The following is a 27,773-nucleotide window of genomic DNA, read 5'->3' as shown; positions in this document are numbered from 1 at the left end:
GCCCCATGCTCCCCTTGTCCCTTGCTGTCAACTTTAATTTTCTTTTCTTTTTTTAAAATTTTATTGAAGTATAGTTGATTTACAATGTTGTGTTAATTTCTGCTGTACAGTACAGTGACTCAGTTATACATATATATATATTCTTTTTCATATGATTTTCTACTATGGTTTATCACAGGATACTGAATATAGTTCCCTGTGCTATACAGTAGGACCTTGTTGTTTATCCATCCTATAGATAATAGTTTGCATCTGCTAATCCCAAACTAACTTTAATTTTCTATTTCTCTCAGTGAACTTGCCCCCAAGCTTTCCCCCTTCCCTCAAATGACTTTTGGCTTTGAAATGATAAACCAAATAGTTAAGTTCAAAGTTGCATCCACTATGATACAGAATGAGGTCCTGATCTTTAGACCATGCTTTGTATCATCTTGTCTAGTTGCTAGCTTTTCACTACTTAAGTTTCTGTACACCTCTTACTTTGGTTTCAAAAAAAAAAAAAGTGTAGTTCTAATCTCTTCTGTAAAGAACAGCCAGTTCCCCACAGTGTGAGAAACTTAGAGATCTAAAATACATTGTTTTTCTAAACTTGTTGTTCACAGTTTCCATGAAAGAATTTGAAAATCTGTATATCCCCTTGTATATTTTAAGTTAACATTAAATTTTTTTTCATAATAAGTTAAAAATAGCTGCAAAGGATGTAATTTCCAGCTTATTATAAATTTTGGTATTTTTAAATAAACATGCTACATTGGGTTTTAATAAGTATCTGAGAGATTTAAGTATCAGAATGTTTTGTTTCTCCCTCATCCATTTACACAAGGTATTCTTTAACAATCAGAAATTTTACATCATTCCTTGAACTCATTTTTTAATTTTCACTGGTATTACAGAATTTTTTCTTAATGCAATATAGTTTATGCTTGGGACTTCCCTGGTGGTTCAGTGGTTAAGAATCCGCCTGCCAATGCAGGGGACACGGGTTCGAGCCCTGGTCCGGGAATATCCCACATGCCACGGAGCAACTAAGCCCGTGAGCCACAACTACTGAGCCTGCGCTCTAGGGTCCGCAAGCCACAACTACTGAGCCCACGTGCCGCAACTACTGAAGCCCGCGTGGCTAGAGCCCGTGCTCCGCAACAAGAGAAGCCACCGCAATGAGAAGCCCATGCACTGCAACAAAGAGTAGTCCCTGCTCGCCACAACTAGAGAAAGTCCACGCACAGCAACGAAGACACAACACAGCCAAAAATAAATTAAATTTAATTAAAAAAAAAAAAATATATATATATATAGTTTATGCTTGATAGGCATTCTCTCAAATAAAAGTAGACGTATAAATTTTGAATTGGAAATAAAAATATTTTGTTGACACATGCCAAACTTCTTTCTTCTGAATTTTTATTTATAGTATTGATTTGATCAAAGCAATATATATATAAGTATAGAGTTTGATTAAAAAATTAATCATTAAACATAAACACTAAAATTATATTGGAAATTTACCTCTTAATGAAGTGGATAGGGCATTTTAAAATTAGTTTTTTTGTATCCATGGATGAATATTACCTGTTGGTACAAGGAGATGTTTCAGCAGCAATCTAGTCATGTTTTCATTTTTCTAAATACAGGTGCTGAAACATCTTGTTCATATAAATAAGTAGATGGAAGAAAGAGTTATATCAATATCACTCAAATTTTCGAACTCCTTGTGAATTAAATACCTAAGAATCATATTAAGATTTCTTATAAAAACTATTTTTAATGATGCTTTTGGAAATAGCTTGATTAGATCTTCTTTCCATTTTGTTCAGAACTGAAGTATTGGGAATCATCTAGTTTGCCAAAGAATCTAGTCATTAGAGTCAGTCACTGTGTCATCACTAATCTTAATATTTCTAATAAAGTTTTGTTTGGCTCCCAGAAAGTTTTCACACTTGGGCAAGATACTATAGTTAGATCCCAGAGAGTGAGAAATAGTATTGTCTTTGTAAAGTAAGAGAAATTAGGTTGTAAAAGGAGAGGATACTGGCTGTGTCTTTTCAGGAGGGTCAGTTTTATAAAAGAGTACATATATAAGTTGATGGATTTTTTTGAAAATTTATGCTCTCATAAAAAAGTCTTTAAGTACCCCAGTTTTTGAAGATCACTATTCTAATACCTTTCATTGCAAGCCTTTTAAACTATGGCTTATTACATTGTATAAACTTATATTGATTATTCTTTTCTTTTTCCATTTTATTTAGATATCTAACAGTGATACACCTTCACCACCACCTGGTTTATCAAAATCCAATCCAGTCATCCCTATCAGTTCATCCAATCACAGTGCACGGTCTCCTTTTGAAGGGGCAGTAACTGAGTCACAGTCGTTATTCTCTGACAATTTCCGCCATCCCAACCCTATCCCAAGTGGGCTTCCTCCTTTCCCCAGTTCCCCACAGACATCCAGTGACTGGCCTACAGCACCAGAACCACAGAGCCTCTTCACATCAGGTATATAACAATACTGTGTGTGTTAGTAATTATACTCAGACTAAAATGAGACCTTTGCTGGATGTGTTTTTATCCTTTTTTTGTCCACTCCCTTTTTCATAAAAATGTAAACTTTTAAATGGCAAGGAATTGGATGGTTAGGTAAGTAGTTCTGTGACCTAGAACTTACCATGTTAACAGACAAATTTCTCCAGAAATCAAGGGTTAGATCATTTTTCCAATAATCAAATGCTTATTCCTCTAGGAAGTATTAAGGGCTTACAATTTTTAATTAGATTTGTGTTTGTATAGTTATATATTTTAAAATGTTTCCCCAGCTGACAAAGAAGTATGTTAGTTAATTTTTAAAGTTACATTTTGAGACATTTCCAATTTCATTCATTGTAAGTTCTCGTTAATGTGAAGGATAACACAAAATCAAGACAATTTAAAAATACAAAGATTAAATGGATACTTTTTTCATTAAGTTATAGTAGTAGTATGTAAAGCATATATTCAAAATTATACTTCGTCTTTGATAAATACATTTCAAAAATAAACTTTACTAATTGAATTCTGTTATATTTATTACTTTATTTCATTTAAATGACTTATTTTGGGTTTTGATGATGACTAGTTGAGAGTATAATTTGGGTTTCAAATAGTACTTTGTTTTCTTTGATCAGCAAAATCAGTCTATATGATTCAGTTTTTGAAGTTAGTAACTTATGGATGAAATCATTGCTAGAAGTATCTGAGGCCTTTTGTAATTTTACAGTCGTAATGTTCTAAGAAATTACGTAGATTTTGCATATATTTGCCTTTGTGTTATAGTATGATGTTGCACTAGTGTGGAAGTGAGCTATATATTTTAAATTCATCACTGATTTTTTTTCCCACCAGAAACAATCCCAGTATCGTCTTCTACAGACTGGCAAGCAGCATTTGGCTTTGGTTCTTCTAAACAACCAGAGGATGACTTGGGTTTTGATCCCTTTGATGTCACTCGAAAAGCCTTAGCAGACCTGATTGAAAAGGAACTGTCAGTCCAAGACCAACCTTCCCTTTCGCCCACATCTCTTCAGAACTCCTCTTCACACACTACAACCGCCAAAGGTCCGGGCTCTGGATTCCTACATCCTGCTGCACCTACAAATGCCAACTCGAGTCTCAATAGTACCTTTTCAGTCTTGCCACAGAGGTTCCCTCAATTTCAGCAGCACCGAGCGGTTTATAATTCATTCAGTTTTCCAGGCCAGGCAGCCCGCTATCCTTGGATGGCCTTTCCACGCAATAGCATCATGCACTTGAACCACACAGCAAATCCCACCTCAAATAGTAATTTCTTGGACTTGAATCTCCCGCCACAGCACAACACAGGTCTGGGAGGGATCCCTATAGCAGGTAGGTTCATTTATAGCCTTTGAGAATTTGTGAATAACTCATGCCTTCAGGTTGTTGGGTGGGTAGGGAGGGAACTTTTGAATAACAGAAAGTATTTATCATCAGTCTTGGAAATTTCAATGGGAAAAACTCTTTATCATAATCTAAAAAAATTTTAATTAGATGGATGCCTTGTAATATTGAGCTTTATAAGGATGGTGGAGTATTATACCTAGTTATTGCTTGGAAGCATTTTACATAATGGAATAGTTACCAGACTTTCTTATGGCATATAAATGCAAAAAGACAAAGAAAAAAAATGGGCTCTGAAATTATGGTGCCATAAAGTCCAACACCATGGTAAAAATTCTGATTGTACATTCTAAAAGTAAACTGGTTCAAAAATTTTTTTACAGATGGTAATTAGTGAGAGCATGAGGGATAAAGCCACTCTCTTAACTCCTTTTGACAACTTACTTATTTTGACTGATAGACATGTACAAACACACACACACACACACATACATCAAAACTGTGCTATATGTTAATAAAGGACTTAATATTTGAGAACTCTCATTATTAATGTTTCACAGACATATGTGTATAAGTATACTTTCTGTGAAAAAGAAATTGTTCAAGGAGAGATATTTTTCCTTTTGGTCTGTCATGTTTTTATTTCTGGGGTAAATATTAGGTTCCTGTAAGTGATGCCAGAATACTTCTGGTTTTGTACTGCTACCCTTGAAGGTTTCAGAACTTTTGGCTTTTAAGGTCCATATGATATTTATTAGATCAAGTGACTTCTATATCTAAAGGAATCTTTCTTATTAATAGTTTTTCAAAATTTAATTTGGGCTTTAGATATGACTGGTAAAAGAGTTGGTTCTCTCCTGATTCTCTCAAGTAGAATAGAATAGTCCTTCACTCTGTTATATAACTTATAAAATTTATTTTTATCCCTTTTCATGGCCTTTGTGATATGACATGGCACAGCATTATTGTAATAATGTGCTGTTACCAGCAAAGCGTTCGTTCTCTTGTTTTTAGCAAGGTTGATAGATAAATTTACAGAGATCCGTCAAAATTCTTTGGCTCTATTCTCTTTGTGACCAACAACATTTCATTTTCAAGACAAGTAGTTGGGTTAAGAGAGTATGGTTTGTGGCTGTTGATACAGTGAAGTTAATTTACACATAAGCATGATAGCACCTAATGTAGTGGTTTGCACATTGGTGGGACTCATGTTATTTGTTCATTTGATATGGTAGTTAGTAGATAATCGAGAGTGACATTTTTCATTCCTCTTCTACATGATATTCACTTGTGAAACACTAAGTGTTCAGTTCCTGGTACTCTTTTTTTCATCCACTGTAGACAGCATATTAGAACGTAATTGTGTTTTGTTTTGCTTTGTTTCAACCATTTAGAAATGTGGCATTTAAATTACTAGTAGTGTATCTCATAACATTATAACACTAAAAGTTAAGTTCCCCTAAATATTCTAAACATTTAACAATAAAATATTAAACCAATACTATAAGTATTTGGGTATCTGTTTGCCCAACAATGAACTGGGCCATGTGGATAATACAGAACAAGTATAAAATATGGCTACTATTTCTAGGTACTGTACAGTGTAGTTGACGAGATAAAATAAGACTGTGTATGAAAGTGGTAACCATATGATACTGGAATCCAAAACACATCAGTGGAGCCTATAAATTGTTGGGGAGGCTTCGTTGAAGAAGTAGGAATTGATCTGTATCCTGGATTCGGGTTAGCAGGAGGGAAAGGAAAAAACCTTTTATGTTGATGGAAACTCCTGAATAAAGGTATAGAGGCAGGATTTAGTATGTCATTACATTAAGAAGCATTAGAACTGCCTTCTATACCAGGAGGTCCTTCATATATTTTATACATAGAATGGATGAGAGGACGGAGAGCTCTGACGGTGAGGCAAAACAGTATGGACTTGATCTGATAGGAAGGAGGATGCCTTTGTGGAACTAGTTCTTAGCTGTCTTCATTGTGTACTTTTATTTGACTTATTACATGACCATCTTCAAAAATTATCTGTTCTTCTGATTTCATGGTTATCATATTGTCCATTAGTACAAAAAGAGCAGTTTTAAACCAAATATTTCAAGCCAGTATATATTCTGGAAATGCCACAAGGGTGATGAGTAATCACTGATTTTTGAGTGTAGTTGTCCTCATGTTAGTCATTTGAAATCTTCATCTAAAGTAGGTGCTTTATGAAAAAAATGTGGCATTAAATTATGGTCCTATCTTGGTGGGCTTTTCTTTTCTTTTAGCGTATACTCAACCATAGAGCATAAAATACATTTGTTTTCCCAGAAATTCTAAGAATGAAGTCACCGACTATAGGTTCTGAATCATTGTTGTATTTTGTGGGAGGTGGGGAGAGTTTGTTATTTCAGATTTTCAGTTTTTGACTGTGCATACTAGCTTGGTATTTAAATGGTGACTTATGATTAAGCTTATTGTTAGATTACTTTTAAGGCTCTCATGACCAGAGAAATTTTAGTTTTAATGTACCAAAATACTTAAAATTGTTATCAAGAGTTATAGAATCCTTCCATGGCTTATAAATATTTGACACATACCTCAGAAAGCTGAATGTGCTGAGCCTCAAAACAGAATAGTTTTATAATTGTAGCCAGATGATTGAGGATTTTCAGTAACAATTAGAAATGACAAACTAAAATTCTGAAAAACTGTGTACATCTTAACTGTGAATTATTTGAAGCAATTTAATAGGTAGGCAATATCTGCCTCCCACCCCTAGCTGTAACTCAGTTGTACTTGAGTTGAACTATTGAAAAAGGCCTAACTCTGTATTCTGCAGTGAATATCATGGTATCTTACACAGGGTAGCTGTTAAGTGCTACATAGTGGAGAGTACATACTGTTTTAGTGAGGCCTGCCACTTTGAGATATACTTAGACAATATTCAGTACTGGAAAAGGCATGTATATTTATTCTTTAGATATGTAGAGCAAAATGAGGTTCCTGACCTTTAGGAGTAAACACTCAGAGGTGTCAGTCTTCTGTGTATCATACAGAAACTATATCTATATTTATTATATATTTGTATTTAAATTTAAGTTTTGGTTTGTTTCAGTTAATTATTAAAAATTGATACACTGAAACCTATCATGGGAAGGACAGTTGCCAGAGGTTTGACAGAAACATGGTTTCCATTTCCTCTGCCAAATTGAAATCATTTTTGTGTTTAAAATTAGTTATTTCCTTAATTAAGTGAAATCTTTTTAGCAGCATTTTCTTGGCTGCATATTCAGTTTGCTAAATTTAGAAGGATTTTTGGAATAAATATTCTTGAGGGAAAACTTTGATCAGTGGGCAGTAATAGTGAAGTCCATTCAGACCTTTTTTATTATTGGAACCATGTGCTTTTGTTTTAAAAAGTGACTTTTCTTGTCCTGAAAAGTGACCTACCTTGTTCAACTCCTTCATTTTAGGAATGGCAAAGCTGTGTTCTGGAAAGGTTAAAAAATTTGTTAAAAGTCACACATTCAATTAGTAGTAGAATTAGGATAAGAACCCAGATCTCAGATTTAGTAACTGAAATGGTTTTTCATTACAACATTGATGTTCTCCTTCATAAATGAAAATTACTGGCATTTACTTTAACATGGCTTTCTTCCCATAGTAAGTGATTTTTGCTCTCACACACTTGGGAGGTCCCTTTTTATCAGCAGTATCTATTCATGAGACAATTGGCCCATCTCAGGAATATGACCTGTAGTTACAAAATAGAATGAATTTCATTGACTTGATGAAAATTAATCTCTTGTTTAGTTCTTATGAGTACCACGTTCTCACCAAGAGCTCTAGTCTAAAATTTCCTTTACACAGCCTCCTTGCTATGTATTTGGGATTTATAGAATCTTTGCCAATTTACTGAAAAACTATGAAATAACCTGTTCTAAAGACTGAAAGTCTTTATCTTCATGTTATCAGTTAAGCTGTCTTTCCAAGTGTAACTTTGCAGATTTGTTTTTCAAAGAACTCCCTGCCAAGATGTTTTTATTCCATAATGCTAAAAATTATTTGGAAAACAAATAATAGTCTAAGTCTGTAAACATTGTTGTTTCAGAATATACCTAGAAAAATATTTGAAACTGTTTAGGATTAGATTTTTGTTCATGTTTTTGTTCATTTGAATTTTACTTAAGAGAGGGCATTTAAAAAAAAATTCTTAGTTTCTGAATTAGCTGTTTTAACAGTGACTTGATTGAATTTTGAGTCACGTGTGAAACAAGTCACTTGTAGTCATTATCAATTATAATTGGGAGAACTGATCTCATTTCATGTACAGTTGTCTGACCTAGAAGTAGTCATCTCACTTTCAGTCAATTGGATCATTGTTAGCATTTTACTATTTTCTGATTACTTCAAAAGTGCACATTGAATTTTCAGATGCTGTATATGGTAATTTGCTAAATTAATATTTACGTCTTTTTATTTCTTTTTTCTAAACATAATTACTGCTTTTAAAACATGGATTTGTCATTTTTCCCTTTTAAAAAAATCACATTTTCACTTCTGAGAATTTAGTTTTAATTTTTTCACAAAATACTGCTTACTATTAGGAGTGTCTAAATATATAAGGGGTCCAATTGGCTTGGAAAAGAATGGCTTTCCTGGTCTCTTTTTTTTTTTCCTTTTTGTATATTTATAATTCTAAATCTATTATATTTGTTCTTAAATCTGACATAGTGTTAAATTTAAGGGTGTGATTGGAGTATAACTACTTTCTAGGTACTTGATAAGTTTATATTTTAAAATTCATGTCTTGTTTCACACCCGCATTCCAGCCATTACGCATGTATTTTATATATGTATCAGTATTCCAAATATTGAAATCATTTTTAAAGGGACTGTTAACAAATCTAGTCACCCATAACTAGACCATGACTGACTTTTCCACAGGGGAAGAAGAGGTGAAGGTTTCGACCATGCCACTGTCAGCCTCTTCCCATTCATTACAACAAGGACAGCAGCCTACAAGTCTCCACACTACTGTGGCCTGACAACAGAACTGAGAGGAGAGGATTAGACTCTGGGGTGCTTGCATGGGCAACCGGATTTTTGCATGATTCCTTTCTGATTTTGCATTTAATGTATACACCCAAAAGAGCCAATATAAACGTTCCTCATGCCTACAACTAGTGTGTTACCTCATAGTTGCTAAAGTATTTCTTCATTAGGCCTTTAACACAGTTTATTAGCTTAATAATTTTGGCATTGTTTCTCATGAGTGATACTATTTTTTAACTCACACAAATAAACTTGTAGTACTAATTAAGATCCCAGGTGAGATTAGCTAGAATTGTTATTTTGGCTCTATTATTGAAAATATTCAAAGATAATGGTAGTTCCTTGTTTTCTGATTTGTGAAAAAATGGTAATATCCTAATATATTCATGAAAATTTGAAAGTTAAGAAGATAATGTCTTGCATTCTTTGACTACTTGAGAAGAAAGAATACATATAAAACAAAATTGGTGGTGTCATTTAATGCTCAGAAGGATGTTGTCAGCAATTGTTTGTAGTTGTATGGATTTATCCTATATTATGCATTACATGTTTAGAAACTGTCTTTGTTCTCTCTCATTTGCACATTTGCACTTTCTTTTTGAATGGTTGTTAATTATATAGAGACGCTTAAGAGATAATTATTATAGACTAAATGCAATATAATCTCTTTTCTAATGCACTGCCTAGTATACCGGGAAATGCCTCAGAAACAGAATTTCAACTTACAGTTGATTTATCAGAAACTTGAATATGGGGTAAATATTGTATGTGAGAAGCAACCATAGTAGTGTAACATTTTTATTGGAAAAACGGTAGTTCTGTGGGATATTTGTTTGGAAATCTCATTGTTTCACAATTGAAGTGTGATAATAAAACTATATTACAAGTACCTGACCAGAATGAGACTAAGGTGGAAGAGAAGAGATTGGGGATCCTCTAAAATTAGGCCACGTAAGTTGTCATAGGTAATTTTAGTTAATCACAGAGAATAGTGGTGTACTTTATTAGGATATAATGTTGAAGTGATGTTTTTGGATAATAGACAATTTCTTGAAATAGTTCTAAAGCTGATAATGAAAGAAAATAAACTGAATTCAGTTCTGAGCATTAGACAAAAGCTGGTTCAGAAAACATGACTATGTTCTGCCTAAATTAAGCATCTGGGAAAAAAGGGGAAAGTCAGATCTCCTCTTGAGATTTTCAAAAAACCATTGTGATATAAAAGATACGCCTTAATTTTTTTTAAAAAATATTAAAAGAGTAGCATGAATACCAAAAAAGGAAGCCTAGAGATTTAAAATAATAATAATGATAATAATGAAATACCTTACTAGGAGCGATACTTAATATCATGTTGGAGTTGGAGTTTTCAGGGTTACCTCTCTATGTAAAGTCTAGTAACTTTCTATTAGATATAATACACAAGTTAAATGGCTTTGTCCTGAGGTATAGTGGGTAAACTAAAATCTATTCTTAGATATCCTTCAATTTGGTTAGCTGAGGGTGTAGAAACAACTAATTATCTAGCCATTTTAATTATTTTTGTAAAATTCTGCATAAATGACAATCTCTAACATCTATTTAGAAGTGACTTTAAGACAGCGTTATGAGAAATTTAGAAAATACAAATAAAATATTGTAGATTTGTTAGCCTTTTAGCATGTGTTGAATATGGAGTCTTTTAGTATGTGTTGATTATGGTTTCATTTTTGCTGTAAGAGGCCAAGACATCCACTTAATGTCTCCTGTGGTGCTGAGGCTCCTTGGCTTTGTGAACAAACTTGGGCTCCCTGTAATAGGACTTACTAGCGCATAGTTTTCTCCAGCCTTCAGTGCAAGCCTTTCAGCACTCGGATCTTCTTACAAAAACATGAGGTGGTTAGCTCCCATTTACTTACCGTTTTGAGAGATATACCTGTTAAACAAAGCTTTTTTCCTGTGGTAGCGTTCTCTCTCCTTTCTCATTCCTGGCCATTGCCACAAAACTGTCAGGTAGTTTACCAGACTTGCTAGAGCCCAGGACTGTCTTTCTGCCTGCTTCCCCTCCTGCCCCCCCACCCCCGCCAACACCCCCCCACCACCCCCAACACCCCCTCACCACCCCCACCACCACCCCCCCACCACCCCCGCTTTCCACATACACACCATAATCGGAAAAATGCTTTCTTGGGTAATTAGGCTTCAACTTAGATACTTTCACATAGACTAGCTAAAGATTATCATTTAACTAACTGTAATTCCAAGACTTTGTAAGCCTAAACAAATAAGCTTCGCTGTTTTGCTTACTTAATATATATATTACGGTTTTAAAAAGTGAAGTCTTAAAATCAGTCAGAATTAATTATACTAAAACACAGAAAAAGTTACACAACACGTGAAACAAAGTACTGCTTCACTTAGCAAGTAAATTGATGAAACCAAATGACGGTAAAGAATGAGAAATTCTAAAAACTTCAAATTAGTTTTTGATAAATTCCTGCCTGATTGATCTGTCATACACAAGGGAAACTTTATATGCTTTTATATCCTTAACTTTTAAAAAAACATTTCAGAGCAGCAGTTCTTAGTGCCAGTGTGTAGGATATAGACCTGGGTTGAATGATTTTGATCTTATGATGAATGTCAAGTGCCTCTTTTTAATTTCTTAAAGATTCCATTAGAAAATATTTTCTGATAAATAATACTTTCCTTTTCATTCTACTGTTGCATTTTGTTTTTACAGGTGGTGCTTTTGTATACTCTCCTCTTATTTCAACAAAGCGTTAATATTTGAGTGCCTACTCTTTGTAGTGACTTGAGCTAGATCTTGAGGGATACAAGGCTGAATAAAGTATAGATCCTATTATCAAGGATAACAGTCTAGTGACAGTTTTATTTCAATTATTTCTATAGCGTCAGCTCTTGATATATTTTAACCACAGGAACAGCCAGAGCAGTCTAGACTCATTTCATTATTCATTGCTCTGACAGTGGCAACAAAGGGTATTGAATACTGATACTTGAAATTTTTAAATATATGATAATTTGGAGAGAGTGAAAAAAATTTTAACGTGAGAGACATACATTCATTATTCTAATTTAAGTATTTCTCAGTCATGTGTGTGTGCTCATGTCTTACTCTTAGTGTTGTGGCGATTAAGTACAGCTTCCTCTATATATGTTCTTTTAAAGAAAACTTTAATGCATTGTGTGCACAGTTTTACTGACATGGCTCCTATTTGTACAGTATTCCAAGCACCTTCAAGACTGACAGAGCTCTCCTCTGCTGTGATACAGGTACATAGGGAGCTACTCCCACAGAGGCCTTACCTCAGAAAGCCAAGAGAAAGGAACGAATTGCAGGTGCATTGAAATCTTACGAAATGAAGACCACCATGTTATTTATGCATATATAAAAATGGGGGGACATTTTATCCTATATTGAGTTGTAAGGTTTTAGATTCTTTTGTTTATTTGATCATGAAGCTTTCCCATATCTGCTTAAGAGATGTATATCATACAATTGAAAGCACAATAACTTAAAAATGTTTTTTTTTAAAGAGGTGATATCACAAAATTATGATATATATGTCTTTTTCTACAAAATATAACCAAGTCAATTATCTGGTTTCAAGCTAGTCCTTCTGCCATTAGTGCTACGTCTCTTCTCTCAGTCTTTTTATTTGAATATCTACTACGTTGTCTCCTTGTGCTGAATAAATGGTAGTAGTATATACAGGTATTCACACATGAAATGTTTAGTGAGCTAATCAGACACTTTGCTGATACAAAAGTAAAAATGGGAGTTAGAGAAAGAAGTTACTGTGAGCAGATTCAGGGAAAGGCTTCATAAAAAGTGTGGGGCTTTTTGCTTTTGAAGGATGGCTTGAAATTAAATGATGGAAGTGGAAAATACAGTAAAGGGAACATATTGAACAAAGAATCGGGAACGGAGATTAGCATGGTCTGCTAAGGGTCAGGAGGGAAGGATAGTAAGGAGATGGACTCGTCTGAGGTATTACAGGTCATATAGGAAGGTGGGATAAGTGTGCAAAAGCCTTGAAAACTAGGAAGAAGAGTTTAGTCTTGATGTGGATGTGGTCAGTGTTAGAGAACTACATGTTCTTTGGCAAATATGTAACTTGATTGTAGCATTTTAAGAAGATTAATTCTGTAATATGTTTGCTTGAAATTAGGACCAGTTAGAAAGCAGTTCCAGTATGTCATTGCAAATAAGATGGCCTGGGTTGGAATAGTAATAACTAGTAGGATTGGAGAAGAAATTATGAATTAGAAGTCAGAAAGAATGAGATCTAGGAAAACGGCTTTGGGTTTGGCCAAGTCTCTAGTGACCTTTAAAAATGTTACTTTCATAAAAAGATGTAGATGGAAAGCAGATTTGTAGGATTCATGAGGAAATATCAAGGATATGGATACAGCAGTCATTGACTGAAGGCATTTGGCAACAAAGGGGAAGAGAAAAACAAGATGCTAATTAGATGGGTGGTAGATCTTAGAAGGCATTGCTTTAAGATAAGGGAGATAGCTAAATATTTAAAGGCAGAGCACATAGAGTCAATTGAGAGGACACCATAGATAGTGCGGAAGAGAATATAGGCTAACCAGTAGAGTAACACGTTTCTGTAGGTGCTGGGAGGAGATAAACTCCTGAGACAAGTTAGGTTATGGGTTTAACTTAAAAGAGATGGGATATATCTTCCTTTGTTATTTGTAAAAACAATCAGAAAATCTAGGAGAGAGAATGTGAGATTAGAGAAAATGAGAATAGATGAAGGTGCTCATATCAGTAATTATTGAATGCATGTTGTGTGAGAAAATGGGGGTGAAAGAGTGGAGTTGGGAACCTATAAAAAAAAAAAAAAGAAAGAAAGAAATTAAATGTCTGTGAGAATAAGCCTAGAAGTGCATCGGAAAGAAATGTAAGAATTGCTGAGTCAAGATAAGAATCAAATTTAAAATTTTAGAGTCCAGATATATATGGTTTTGTATGTTCCAGTGATTCAACACAAAGCATCAGGAGTGGACAAAGCAAATATGAGAGTTTGGTTAGAGGGTGAAGAAGGAAAGGACACAAAGATATTTAAGAAGACAAAACTGATATAATCTTGTGCCAGGAAGAGTCCAGTAAGGCAGGAAATATCCAGTGGTGCGAGTGTGTTGAAGGGAGTTCATTGATTTTAGGTTTTGATGAGGACAAAGAACAGGTATAGTATTGTTAAGGGAAGGACAAATTAGGAGACGGTGGTCAGTATGATGACCACTCAGTGCTAAATGACGAGTGAGAACGAGAGAAAGGATGGTAGATAGATGTCTAACATTAGGGCTAGAGGTTGGAAAGAAGGCAAGCTTTCGTTACCCCTGTGGTCTTTTCTCTCCCTGCTTTCCCTCCAGTCCTTTTTTGAGAGTACGAAGTCAGACTGTGTGAGAAAGAATTGCAGAAAGCATGGTATTGCCTGGGGGAACTTGGATCACGTTTCCTGTAAGTTGAAGGTGATTCAAAGGAAAACGTCCCACAGTGGAGTAAACATTGCTTCCTCAAAGCACAGTAGGAGAATGTGAACGCAGAGTGCAAGGGAATGCCTGGGAAAAGCCAGAGATGAGATTGGACGGGTGTACGTATGCCCAGTGAGTGTGTTACTTATGACATGAAAGGTTTAGACAGGGAGTAGGTGTGCCATATGATGAGTCCGGTAGCTTGAGGAGCCCATATTACAGGTGTGAACTAGTTTCTCCCAAGCTTAAATGCAAACTGGAAAGAATCAGCTTTCCACCTACATAGGGAAAGTATCTCTTCTTAGTTGGACTAGGTCATTCTGCTTTAATTATATGACAAATTGGAATTAAAAGCAGTAGATTGGTGAAAGTAGAGAGAACTTAAGAATTTTATTATAACAGGTTATAAAAATATTTTGACAACTTTCCCCAAAAGAGAATGTGCTTTGTAAATAGACACAAACCTACAAGTTATTGAACTCAGAGATGGAGATATAGATATATAATATATATTTTTTTCTCATTCAGTTAATAGCAAACATGCCTACTTTGGAAGCATCCTTAATTTCCTGACTAAATTAAAATCCTGCCTGAAGTCCTACTAAAATATTTTTAAATTCACTGGACTTGTTCCGTATATGTCAGCTAAGATATCACCTGTGACATTTAAAAATGATAATGCTTCAAAGTATAAGTTATTGCTTAAGAATGCTAAGTTTGTGGAACCATGTTGATGGATTGAGAAGCCGCTGCTCCTTGGATCTCCTTACTGCCCTGTGATTTATTAGTCTTAGCAACCTTGTATTGCTAGGCATATTAGACCACAGCTTCTTTAACCAGGAGCTTTCTCTAAAGAATCACTCTTGGGAATTCAAGATTCATTAAGGTGAATCTACTCTGTTCTGGTGCTTTGGAGAGTATACCCTGGGTTTGAGTTATATAAAAATCTAGTTTATACCTATCAGGTACTTAGAATTGAAGGCAAGCTTAAGTAATATAAGCTGCTTGAGAATTGTACAGAAGTACCTAGAAGTTCCATGAACCAGCTGGAAATTATTGTACTTGAGAACCAATCTATTTACGCCAGCTTCCTTCACACCAGCCTTCATAAGGCAGCTATTGACTTGACTTTGTTCTTAGCCCGCCTCACATTTTATGGTTATTTTCGAGGTTCCTGGAAGCTCCAACCCAACCCCTAAGAACATACTGTGCTTAGAACAGTTTTGTTGTTCCAGCTCCAGTTTGGTCCTAAGACCCACTGTTGTGGAACACCCCAAAAGGTTTTTTTCCCCTCCATATAATTTATAAAGCCTTTAAAGCACCCAGTACCTTTTTTTTTTTTTTTTTTGGTGAAATTCACATAACATACAATTAACTACTTTAAAGTGAACAATTTGGTGGCCCAGTAGGACTGTTCTTTAATTATCTTAATGTTAAAATTGAATAAATAACCCACTGTGGCTGTGAGAATTTTGGCCTGTCCTTGTTGGGGCTGTGTGGTAACAGCTGCATCTAGACTGGGGTAAAAACGTTTAAAGCAACTGTCTGAATAGTTCTTTAGTGGTAATAATAGTCCTTCTGTCTTCATGACATTTGATTAGCACATCACCTAAGAGAAAGCTTTCTTAGCAAAGGAAATAAGTAAGCCTGGCTCTGTGTCTGGGGTGAGGTTGAGTGTTGTGTGTGTGCATGTACATTCGTTTATATATAGTAATTTTCATTTAAATCCTTCACTTAGTGAATGTGGCAGAGGAAAAAATCTCAGACCATCTCTCTGTGACTTTCTCTAAAGGTTTTTGTTTTTAAAAAGAAATTAAGACCCTGTTTAAATGCAGCAGGGTTACAGTACAGGTGCCCACTTCACCCCTGGTCATGCTTTATCTGAACAAATATTTTCATAGCTTTTTCTCATCAATTTTCACTTCCACTACTAAGCATATCCATCCCATGTCATACTCTTTTGGAAAACCTAAGGAAAGGATAATAAGAAGAAAAAGACGTTTTAGAATCATGAAATTTCAGAGCTATGAAACATATAGTCTTCAACAATCCACTTTTAAAGACCAAATAATAATAACGCTATTAATAAACAAGGCTCAGAAGGATTGTGATTGCCCATAATCACATTCTAACCACAGTTTTATGTTTTCCTAGCCCTCACCCTGTGAATATGCTTTTGTATATGTAATTCAAGGAGAAAAAAACTTCAAGATTCAGAATATATCTCTTCTCTAAACTTTGTTGTGTCTTACAGTTTATTTTAGTAGTTCTCACAAGTCAAGGGCTTTCAACTGTGAATATCAGTGCAAGTAATGAATTGAAGACTTTCAGATTGTGTATCTGCTGGCAACTGTTATTACAGATCCTGTAAGTTGTTAAAACAGCCTTGTGTTAAATGTGGCCCAATGATCTTGGAGTAACTTTAGTGGGGGGGAATTGTAAACTTGCAGGTACTCTTAATGTAGACTTAAAGTACAAATGTCAGAACCAAAATAAACAGTAAAACAGGTGGAGTTAAATTAACCCAGCATTTTTCTGCAGTACCAAAGAGCATTTAAGGATCAACATGCATGACCACTAGACTGGTGATATCTCTAATATTACAGAATGAAAAAAATGCTTACAGTAATGGCACCAAGATGTACTACACCCACACTAAAGGGGTGATTTTAGATTCATCTTTGAAGAGCTACTATATGCTACGCTATGTAAAATGATAGCATATCTGCTGATTTTTTTTTCAATCAAGGAGGTTGTTGTTTTCAGCATAATGAAAAAGAGGGAAAGCTCCACAAGGATTTAAAGATGATAATACCATCATCATCTCCAAGAAGAAATGCAGGAATGCTGACTGCAATCAACTTTTGTAGCCTAGTGATGTTTCCTAATATGGTGAGATCTCTTCCCAAGGACTATACTAGCGTTTATACTCTGTTATCAGTCTTGGGTACTGAAATAATGTGTCTACGGAGCAGAACATAGTGATCTGGAACATTACTGGGATGTTTTTAAACATTGTCGTTTTATATGTTGGCATTTGCAAGAAGACTGACACCCTGAAACCATTCATTTTTTTCCTTTACTACATCTATAAATTGAGTATTCAGCTTAAGGTAAAGGAGGCCCTGGGTTATGACTTCATCAGCAAAGTAGGAAGGTTTCTTATTGGCCTTAAGCTGAGTGTTGGGCTACATACCATTGTTGCACTTATGTTTTCTCTATTAAAATACGTTTTTATGAAGTTTGTGATTATGGATTACTGATATATATATGCCCTATTCCCTCATCCCTCACTTAGGGTATGATTTGCTACCAGGTATGGGTTTTTTTGGTTTGTTTTTTTGTTTTTGTTTTTACATCTAAACTATTAACATTCACTAATTAACCTAACAGTGGCCTTCCCCAGCCCCAGAGTCACAAATAAGAATGACATTTCTTGAGTCTTAGTGTAGTCAATGCTTCAAAACCTCACCTGTATTTTAAATGGTAGGTGATTGGAATGAAGCTTATTACTAAAATAAGCAAAGATCTTACATAACTTCCAAATAAATACCTACAGCCCTGCAACCTTTGTTTTAGAACATGCTTTCAGGTTTTAATTCCTGACCACCTGGAGTCTTATTCTGATAGTTTGTACTCACCTCTCTATCCAGTTTCTTAGTTTCTTTTTCTTTCTTTGGACAAAGAAGAAATTGTTTCTATCTCCCTGTAATTTAACCACAATTAGAGGGGGCAGTCTTGACTAGATCTTAATGTGCACCACCTATGTGATTACCCTACAGGATCCTGACAGGCCTGAATTTTCCCATTTCAAAGGAGAAGAAAGTGCTCTGTCAGGCTGCTGAGTGTTTACTCAGAGTCTCTGGTCATTTACCTCCCAATTTCCTTCTCAGTAACTGGTCTTATTTCCAAACTAGCTTTTGATTTTAAGTGATCATATTATTTTTTTCTTCTCTCTTTAAAATCAGAACAGCACATTTAAACAGAAAGCACAGTCTGGGTTTGGAGTAGATTGAGTAACAAGTGTCAAATTGGTAGACTTTTGACATTGTAAGATTGGTGTTATTCACTTTCTCCTACTTCTAAGTTATTCTAGCTCTTTAAAAATACATTCTAGACAATACTACTAAAATTCAGTGTTTCACAAATACGTGTGATTTTTAATAGAACTAATTTTTTTTCAGTAAAATGTTAGTTCTATTTCAGTATAAACCTGGATATGGTGAAATAGAAATTGTAGTTTCTAATTTATATTTAAGATTGTATTCATATGATCTTCCTTCCCTCGTTCCTTCCTGCTTTCCTTTCTTCTACACTGATTGAGATTTGGTTCTGTCAAGACCATCTCTGGCATTCTTTTGCAATTGAACTATAATAAATCATAGCGAAGGATGAACACTTAAATAAGTATATTTCAAAAATGATTTTTAAACTAAGGCCCCTTAGTGAACTGATGGTAAGCATATAGCTCTTTAAATTCATCAGCATATAGGCCTTTTGAAATGCTTTCCTCCACAGGAGTATCATCTTTTGTAGGTCTGGAAAGGATGCAGTCTATGCTAAGTCTTTCTAAATTGAGGCATAATTTGAAAATTGGAAGCAAAAAATTTCTGTATTTTCCCCAGTATATGAATAAATAGTAAGGAGGAAGAAGAAGCAAAATAGTCTTATTTTTTTTAAATCATACATTTCACATAGCTAAAAAATAAGTAAATTTCAAATGTGCATTCTTGTTTTGAAAAATCAAATGTTTATTTATAAAACAACCTCAAAACAAACTTTAACAAATATCTCTGGTTTGTGAAAATAGTGAGGAAGAAAGATGTATGCTTGGTCTGTTGGGTTGGAAATGTTTATTACCATGACTATACCCGTATCTATGTCATTTAGTTTCAGGATAATGAGGAATTTACTTCGTTTCCTAAAAATAATCTTTTTTCTAAAATTAAGAAACAAAGCAAATGATTATTTTAATGCCTGAAAGCATACTTTCTAAAAATAAAGCTCAGAGTTGGGTTATGAAGAATTTGTCAATTAAAATCATGTTTCAGAGCATGGATAATTTTAGTCTTCTTTTTGGGGGATTTTTATGTCTTTGATAGAAACCCTTAAGATAGGAGCCATCTTTCAGAAAAAGATGAGACTGATCTTCACTGTCAAAAGTGAGCTGTGTAATCAAATGGAGTAAAAACTGGCTATATGTTTTTTAATAACTTTTAGAAAATTTAGAAATCTTTTAATTTGGAAAATTATGAACATCAGAAACCTTAGGACTTTCAGTAGACATATAACCATCTGGGGATTTGCTGCATAGGCAGCAAAATACTTTGGTCTCAGTGCAAGTTCCTCTTCAGGCCTGAAGAGGAACTTATACTCGCTTAAAAATATCTTATTGGCACTAAACGATCAAAAGCTATCACTGCTTCGTTCAGAATAGCCAAACTCCAGTGATCCGTTGAAGAAATACAAAACAAGCAGAGCAGCAAGACTTCTAGGAAGTTGCTGCCAAATGTTATAGCATCCAGCCCCAGAGAAAATAATACAGAGGAGATACTCGATAAATGTTTGTTGAATGAAAACTCATGGTTGAGAGAGTAATGTTAGTGTCTGATTATTATTTCTGGAGGTCTGCAAAGCCTGGATCTGGATCTGCTTTGTGTTAAATCTGGACTTCTGGAGACCTTAATTAGATTCGTTTCCACATGAATTATCTCACCTCTTGGTTGAACTGTGGCCTTCAGTTCAGTGTTAAGATTCCCCTCACCACTCCATGATCAGTCCTTCTCTTCTATCTTCTTTACCTCTGAACTCTGGAAATTCAACTCTTGACTGATCCTTATTTTCCCAAAGATCACACATTGCTCCCTCCCTTCACACACACAAACTTTAAAAATTTCACCTAACCAATACTTTTCTTCCAACCCTCCAATTTCTCATTTGTGATACTCACAAATATATATATATACACACACATACATATACATACATATGTATACACACAATTCAGAAAGTCTTTCTAAATAAATACCTTATTTTCCAGAACTCTCTGTGTGGGTAATGAAGAGCTGTTTGGGGAACTTAATACTTTCCTAAGTAGGGAGCTCTCTTTAGGGAACTTATAATTGTTAATGAATTTTTTCTCTTGGCTAAACCAAAATCTTTTTCCCATTTATACTTCTTGTCAAATATGTGAAGGCAGTTTCCACTTGTCTAGTAACTACTAGACATGGATGAAACATCCTTAGTCCTTTTAACCTTTTCACACCTAACATGGTTTCTAGTTCTCTCTGTAGTCCACTTCTCCTCTACACATATTTTGGCATGACAATGAATGCCTTTTTTTTTAAAATAAATTTATTTATTTTATTTGTTTATTTTTGGCTGCGTTGGGTCTTCATGGCTGCACGCGGGCTTTCTCTAGTTGCGACCAGGGTCTACTCTTCGTTTAGATGTGCATGCTTCTCATTGCGGTGGCTTCTCGTTGCAGAGCACAGGCTCTAGGTGTGCGGGCTTCAGTAGTTGTGGTGCACGGGCTTAGTTGCTCCGCAGCATGTGGGATCTCCCGGACCAGGGCTCAAACCCGTGTCCCCTGCAATGGCAGGCAGATTCTTAACCACTGCACCACCAGGGAAGTCCCTGAATGCCTTTCTTAAAATATGAAGCTTACACTTTAATAATCCAGACGTGATTAGATAATCTCCTTTTTCATTAACACTGTTCTTATTACTAAAGTTCGTATATTCCTTTAGAGTTTACAGAGTCTTTTTATAAAAATATCCTGTGGGGTTATTATCCCTGTTTTGTAAATGAGAAAACTGAGGCTCAGAGTGGTTATCATTTGTGATTTTCTCAATGTCATATGATTGCTAATTTAGACATTTCACATCAATTTACATGGTCTTAATGTTACCTCTTTAGAAGTTCCATTACCCAATTGTTATATCAAATGATATAAGTAAAACCACTAAACCTTTTTTCATACACATGACTGGTTAGATCTCTTCCATCCTACACTTTGGTAATGAATTTTTAAAAATCTGAATGTATACATGTTAAATTTTACGTGTTTGGATTTGGTGTAGTTAGAGTGTATCCTGTTGTATATCACCATCTTACAAGTTTATCATATGAAAAATTACGTGGTTATAAAGTGATAGATAAATGTTATTAGTAACAGTAATAACATTTGTGTGAAGATTTTAAGAATTTTAATTTAAGAATAGTTATAATTTTAATTATTGATTCTGTCATCTCGAATTGGTTTTCTGTTTGCATATTTAAATAAACTTTGTAGGTTTTGTTAAATATAATAAAAAGCATGGAGTCAAAGATAAGCCAAGCACTATCTCAGGGACTTTCAGGCTAACACACGGTATCTTAAATTCTGTGACAGTTCATCTAAACACTGCTGTCATCCATGCTGTACTTTACTATCGTATACCAAAAGGTTACCACTAGAAAACTTTCCAACAACTGCTGAATTCAACATCTATTGTAGTTATGACAATCCTAGAAAGCCTGTCCAAAGGGTAAATTACTTTTATATGGCTGGTTCTTTATGGAAATGCATTTTGGCTTTCATTGATCACTCTATTCCATTTGTTGTATGGGATTGATGTGTCAGTGGGATGGAAGTGGAGTTTAGCTGCAAAGTGTTTGAGTTTGGGCAGGCAATAGAAGAAGAAAGGAAATGGACCATAGCATCTAGAAGGAGGACATTTCCAGTGGAAAACAATTGTCAGTAGAAGCTGCCTCCATGACTGCTGTTCCACCTCAAAGTTAAACTTCCTGTGTATTTCATTTGGAAAGGAGCTGAGGTTTTAGCCAAAATGCTACATATTATTTCTCACAAAAAATGCCTGCAAACGTAAGCAATAGAGCAGTGCTTGCTAAGCCTATCATATTCATTTCTAAAGAAACCATCCACCTTCTAATCTGTTTCAGAATTTTCCCAAGAAGTCATTTTATAATTATGTAGCTTCTAGAGTCTGCCTTTTCTTCCTTTCCCGGCACTTCTCTTTCTTTTTTTCTTGGCTGCGTTGGGTCTTCATTGCTGTGCACGGGCTGTTTCTAGTTGCGGTGAGCAGGCTTCTCATTGTGGTGGCTTCTCGTTGCACAGCACAGGATCTAGGCACGTGGGCTCAGTAGTTGTGGCATGTGGACCCTAGAGCGCACAGGCTTCAGTAGTGGCACGTGGGCTCAGTGGTTGTGGCACAGGGGCTTAGGTGCTCCGCGGCATGTGGGATCTTCCCGGACCAGGGATCTTACCCGTGTCCCCTGCAATGGCAGGTGGATTCTTAACCACTGCGCCACCAGGGAAGTCCCGGAACTTCTCTTAACAGTGGTTTTGTGATGACATCTGTGAGGATTAATACCCTGGAATAGAATCCATTTTGCACCTGGAAATTTTAAACTTATTTAAATTGAATAGATGTTCTTTTACTGTCTTTGCATCTCTTCTGACTTACTATTCTCTCTCCACATTGCTTAATCTGTCCTTTCTGGTTTGAGGATCATGCTGTTTTATAAAGAAGATGGAAGGAAGCAAAATGAAGATGGAACTACATAGATCTGGCTTTTCTCAGGACTTAGCATTATGACAGGCTGAGCAGTGGCTTTTCCTAATTTTCTCCTGTTCCAAACTTAGCTTTTTTTTGCCTTCAGCATTTTTCACAAGCTTCAGATCATTACGGATTCTGATTTAATCCTCAAGGATTACGATACTCTTATCTACAGGTAGGTTACATAACTCTATCCAGCTTTTCTAAGCTTTCTTTTCACATCTTATCCCATGAGATTCTCCCTGCACACGAACTGGTTTCTTTAGATTTCGCCCCAATTTCTTTTCCTTATTAGAATTATTTATTGCATAGTCAGAATGTTCATTATTTTAGCATCTTCTATAGCCTATGAATCACTGCCTCCTGTAACCAGGGGACCATCCTGACCTACCCTTCCTTTTTTTTTTTTTTAAACCTTCTTTGGAAAGATGTTTTCTCAAAAAAAACCTGGAAGCAAATGTTCAGGGCTGTTCATTTAGGAAACATTAAATACCTCTTGAGGTTCAGGTTCAGGAACTATTCACTATATACATAGAGGATTAAATCAAGGCCCTTTCCTGGAGGAGCTCACAGTCTAGGCGAAAAAACTAATATATAAACAGGTGAATGCAATACACTGTGGTGATTGTAAAAGTAGCCAGGATGCCAGCCAGCCAAGAACTCAGTCTAGTTAGTCTCATTCCTTGCTTCTTAAAGTCCTAAAATTATGTCACATACTCTTAGGGCTTCTATTTTTTAAAAAATAAATAAATTTATTTATTTATTTATTTGGCTGCATTGGGTCTTCACTGCTATGCACGGGCTTTCTCTAGTTGCGGTGAGCGGGGTCTACTCTTCGTTGCGGCGCGTGAGCTTCTCATTGTGGTGGCTTCTCTCATTGTGGAGCATGGGCTCTAGGCACGTGGGCTTCAGTAGTTGTGGCACGCAGCCTCAGCAGCTGTGGCTTGCGGGCTCCAGACTGCAGGCTCAACAGTTGTGGCACATGGGCTTAGTTGCTCTGCGGCATGTGGGATCTTCCCGGACCAGGGCTCGAACCCGTGTCCCCTGCATTGGCAGGCGGATTCCCAACCACTACGCCACCAGGGAAGTCCTTAGGGCTTCTATTATATTCACAATAGCCAACCTGTTCTTTGTTGGTCAGAAGTCCAGAATAAAATTTTCCCTCCTTGTTTCCAACTTGGGAAAGAGGGGTGGTCAGGAGGTGAATTTTCTCAGATTTATTTTCTTCTGGTAGATTTAGATCTCAGAGATGTCAGGGTGGTTGACATCCTCCAGGTCTCTGCAGTTTTATAATTCAGTGAAATCATATTCTGGTGGATGTGTATATCTTCTCCTGGATGATAAGTTCCTTCAGTCGTCCTTGGATGTCCTCACGGGGCTTTTGTTCATAGTTCTCAGTTTTGTGCTCACTTAAATGCTTTCCTCCAAGCTTCCAATTTCAGATTTTATAGATTTCTTATAATGGATTTTTGTCCCTCCCCATCGTTTAGTTCTGTTTCTTGGTTCCATCTAATCCAGTTTATAATGCTTCTAAGATGTATTTATCTTCTGCATTAACTTTTTTTTTTAAATTTATTTATTTTATTATTATTTTTAAGCTGGTGTTTTTTTGGGGTTTTTTAAATTTATTTATTTTTGGCTGTGTTGGGTCTTCGTTTCTGTGCGAGGGCTTTCTCTAGTTGCGGTGAGCGGGGGCCACTCTTCATCGTGGTGCGCGGGCCTCTCACTATCGCGGCCTCTCTTGTAGCGGAGCACAAGCTCCAGACGCGCAGGCTCAGTAATTGTGGCTCACGGGCCTAGTTGCTCCACGGCATGTGGGATCTTCCCAGACCAGGGCTCGAAGCCGTGTCCCCTGCATTGGCAGGCAGATTCTCAACCACTGCGCCACCAGGGAAGCCCAGCATTAACTTTTAAGTTTACTTTTTCTTCATTCGATGTACAGCTTTATATATAGACTTCTTTCCATAGGTATTTTTGCCTGTTTTTTTTTTTAAATAGATTTTACTTCCTTAGATCCTTCATAAAGCAAACATCTAGATGTTTTCCTGGTTCTCATTAGATGGTCTGATTCTTCCCCCAAAACAAACATAGATCCTCGTAGGAACATTCTAGAAGAGAAAAGTACACATTGTGTAAAACACATCTACGTATATCGTGCAGTGTTCCTACTGTATTTTGTGATTAGCTGCTTCTCCTGCTCTCTCTGTATGGAATGCCGTTTCCCTTTTCCATATCAGCTTCTCTTCCCTTGAGCTTCTCCAGTCATCATTTATCCTGTATGCAGAATGGCAGAATTGTTCATTTTCTTCTTTGTGCCCCACAGGACTTTGTTCCTACCAGAACAACACTTACTGTCACATGGTGTAGTTGTTTAAACGCGTCTGACCTCCCCTTCTCTTGGCCCATGAGTCCTGCCGAGACACGGACTAGTTGGTAGTGTGCTCAGTGGTGAGAGCAAACACTTTGGAGTCAGAATGGGTGTGATTACTGACTTCAGCACTTTTGAACTTTGGCAAATTCTTTAAACTACCAGAGTCTACTTAGTCTCCTCATTTGTAAAATGAAACTACTACTTAGTTCATTGGATTGTTGGTACTAAGGTAATCAAGTACATCAGGTGCCTAGTGAGTGAGTGAATAGTGTCTAGAGTAGAAAAATGGATAGAATATAGCTAATAGGCCTGTTTACTATCCTGTACACATAATATTAGAATATCTTTTTTTAAAAGCATTCCTTATGTATTTTGGTGCATTGGATTTTAAAAATTATATTTGCTTGTGTTTTGGCATCTCAAGCAGTATTGAAATCATATCATTTTAGTGGCCTCTTTTTTCAGAGAGGCCTTTTGGGCCCCCAAATTTAGCTCATTCCTGCCGTCAGAAAGATTTGCATCCTTTTTGAGAGAACAGCTTGATTCGTAGCATTATACAGATGTGAAATAAATAGGCTTTTTTGGGGAAGGTGGTTTTTCAGCTCCTCTCAAGTTGGATCTTTGACTCAGCAGATATCTTGAAGCACATCAAGTTTCTAAGACACTGAGCTGCATGCTCAAGTATCTATAAAATAGCCTATTGCAGGCCTTTCCTTAGAGTTGTGAGAGAAGATGTGAGTACACATAAGGGTGTACATACTGGATGTCACAGCACAGTGTGCTGCCACATGAGTGCGGTTCAGACCACAGTGCTGTCATCCAGAATGATCTGAGTGGAAGACTTGGACTTTTGGAAGATTGAGTAAAAATTAGTCAAAGAGATTGGGAAAGCATTCTAGACAAAGAGAAAGGCAGGAAGTAAAGACAGAGTCCAGAAAGCCTAAATCATATTTAGCTAATCCTCAAGGCCTCTCTTTTCCTGTTTATGTCATTTCTACTTGTTCTGCTAGTGGGAATAAAATTTGACTGTTTTTTGTTAATACTTTGTTCAAGTTCTTCTGTTCTCAGAACTCTTTTTCATTGAGTTCTTAGAATTTTTCACATAGTTTAATCTCTACTTTCAGACCTATTAAACCCTTAAGATTTTGTGCCCCAGCAAATCTGCTCTGCAGTAGTGGTCTCTCTTGCTTTTTATAATAAAGTATAATCCTAGAAATTTGAGGGTCAGTTCTTTTTGTTTAACTAGCATAACATTTTTTCATAAACAAACTGATTTTATAAATCTGTTTGAAAGAATTCATTCACATTTTAGTTAATAAATTGAAATGATTTTTGTGACTGTCCTAAAGAACAACATGCCTATGTCATGAAGGCTTTAAGTTCTGATAGGAGAAATTTTGTGTGCTCTTTAAAGTTTGGTTTTACATATAGGACAAGCATAATTCATTTATATTTGAGTTGCTTAGAGATATGTTGAAGTTTGAGAAAGTTTAGGCTTTCTTGAAATCATATACTGGTGGAGATGGACTCCGTCCCCAGACTCACAGGAATTAGTATCTAACAGGGCTGGGGGCAGAGTGGGGAGTGTAGTGAGGGGTAGAGTGGCTGAGACAGGCTGTACTGTGTGTCCTTCTAAAAATGCATGAATATTTGAGAGTCTCACTGGTAAGAATTAACCATAATGGGAACTAGATTTCTGATGGACAACCCCTTGTACCAAGAAAGATTTGTTTCACTAAGCAACCTACCTATTGGAAGTAACCTCTGGCTTTGAACTGTAAAGGACAGCGGTGAAGAAAAGGAAGATAAAAGCTTGTGAGAAAAAAAGATCAGATTGAAGGCTGAGGCTTTGGGAAGTAGCTATGAGATAAGGATTAAAAACTGATGAACAGAAGAAACTCTTTTAGGAATATTTTGTGACTGGAACGCTCAGTGACTACTTCCCAGTTGGCGTAGACTGCTACCAGAAATTTAACTTGAAATAAGCGGTCTCTGGTCCTAGGGACTGCAGTCGGGAATGGAGTAGCCTAAGGAGCAGGGCCGAATATGTGAGCCAGTTGTCCCTGCCCAAACATGAAAGTGGACAAATTGGTGGATTTGTGACTGTAGTTACATCTAGCTAGTTTAATTAATAAGGCCTATGTGTTTATAATAAAAAGACCTTGTGGAGGGGTACCAAAAAGAAGGTAGAGGCAAAATTCCAAGCGGAGACAGAATCCCGACCTGGTGGTATAAACTGTATTAGAGGAAACAAAAACTTGGAATAGCCTTTTGTTTTAGGGTTCCCCCTTAAGTGTGCTTTATTTCACTATGTTGTCATTATACATAGATCTTCTGTCTTCCCTCTTAGCAGATCTTGTTTTTCAAATGGAATCTTATGTGCTACCCTAAAATGGAAATAGATG

General features: G+C 36.0%; 1 protein-coding gene across 8 annotated transcripts in view; it reads left to right on the top strand.

Moving 5' to 3' along the window:
- The window catches only part of CNOT4 (CCR4-NOT transcription complex subunit 4), a 143,713-nt gene that overhangs the window by 108,460 nt on the left and 7,480 nt on the right, over window positions 1–27,773 (top strand). For 6 of the 8 annotated variants that reach the window (XM_082472987.1, XM_082472989.1, XM_082472986.1 and 3 more), the window contains 2 exons: window positions 2,247–2,496; window positions 3,379–3,879. In XM_082472987.1, coding sequence (XP_082329113.1) covers window positions 2,247–2,496; window positions 3,379–3,879 — 751 coding nt within the window. Of the gene's footprint in view, window positions 1–2,246; window positions 2,497–3,378; window positions 3,880–8,835; window positions 9,833–27,773 lie in introns of those variants that run through there. The other 2 variants (XM_082472991.1, XM_082472990.1) reach the window with 1 other exon arrangement.

Source organism: Balaenoptera physalus, assembly GCF_965194825.1.
Source record: "Balaenoptera physalus genome assembly, chromosome: 8".
Classification (NCBI taxonomy): Eukaryota; Metazoa; Chordata; class Mammalia; order Artiodactyla; family Balaenopteridae; genus Balaenoptera; species Balaenoptera physalus.
Note: the sequence above shows the minus strand (reverse complement) of the source record. Positions and strands in the feature narration are given on the sequence as shown.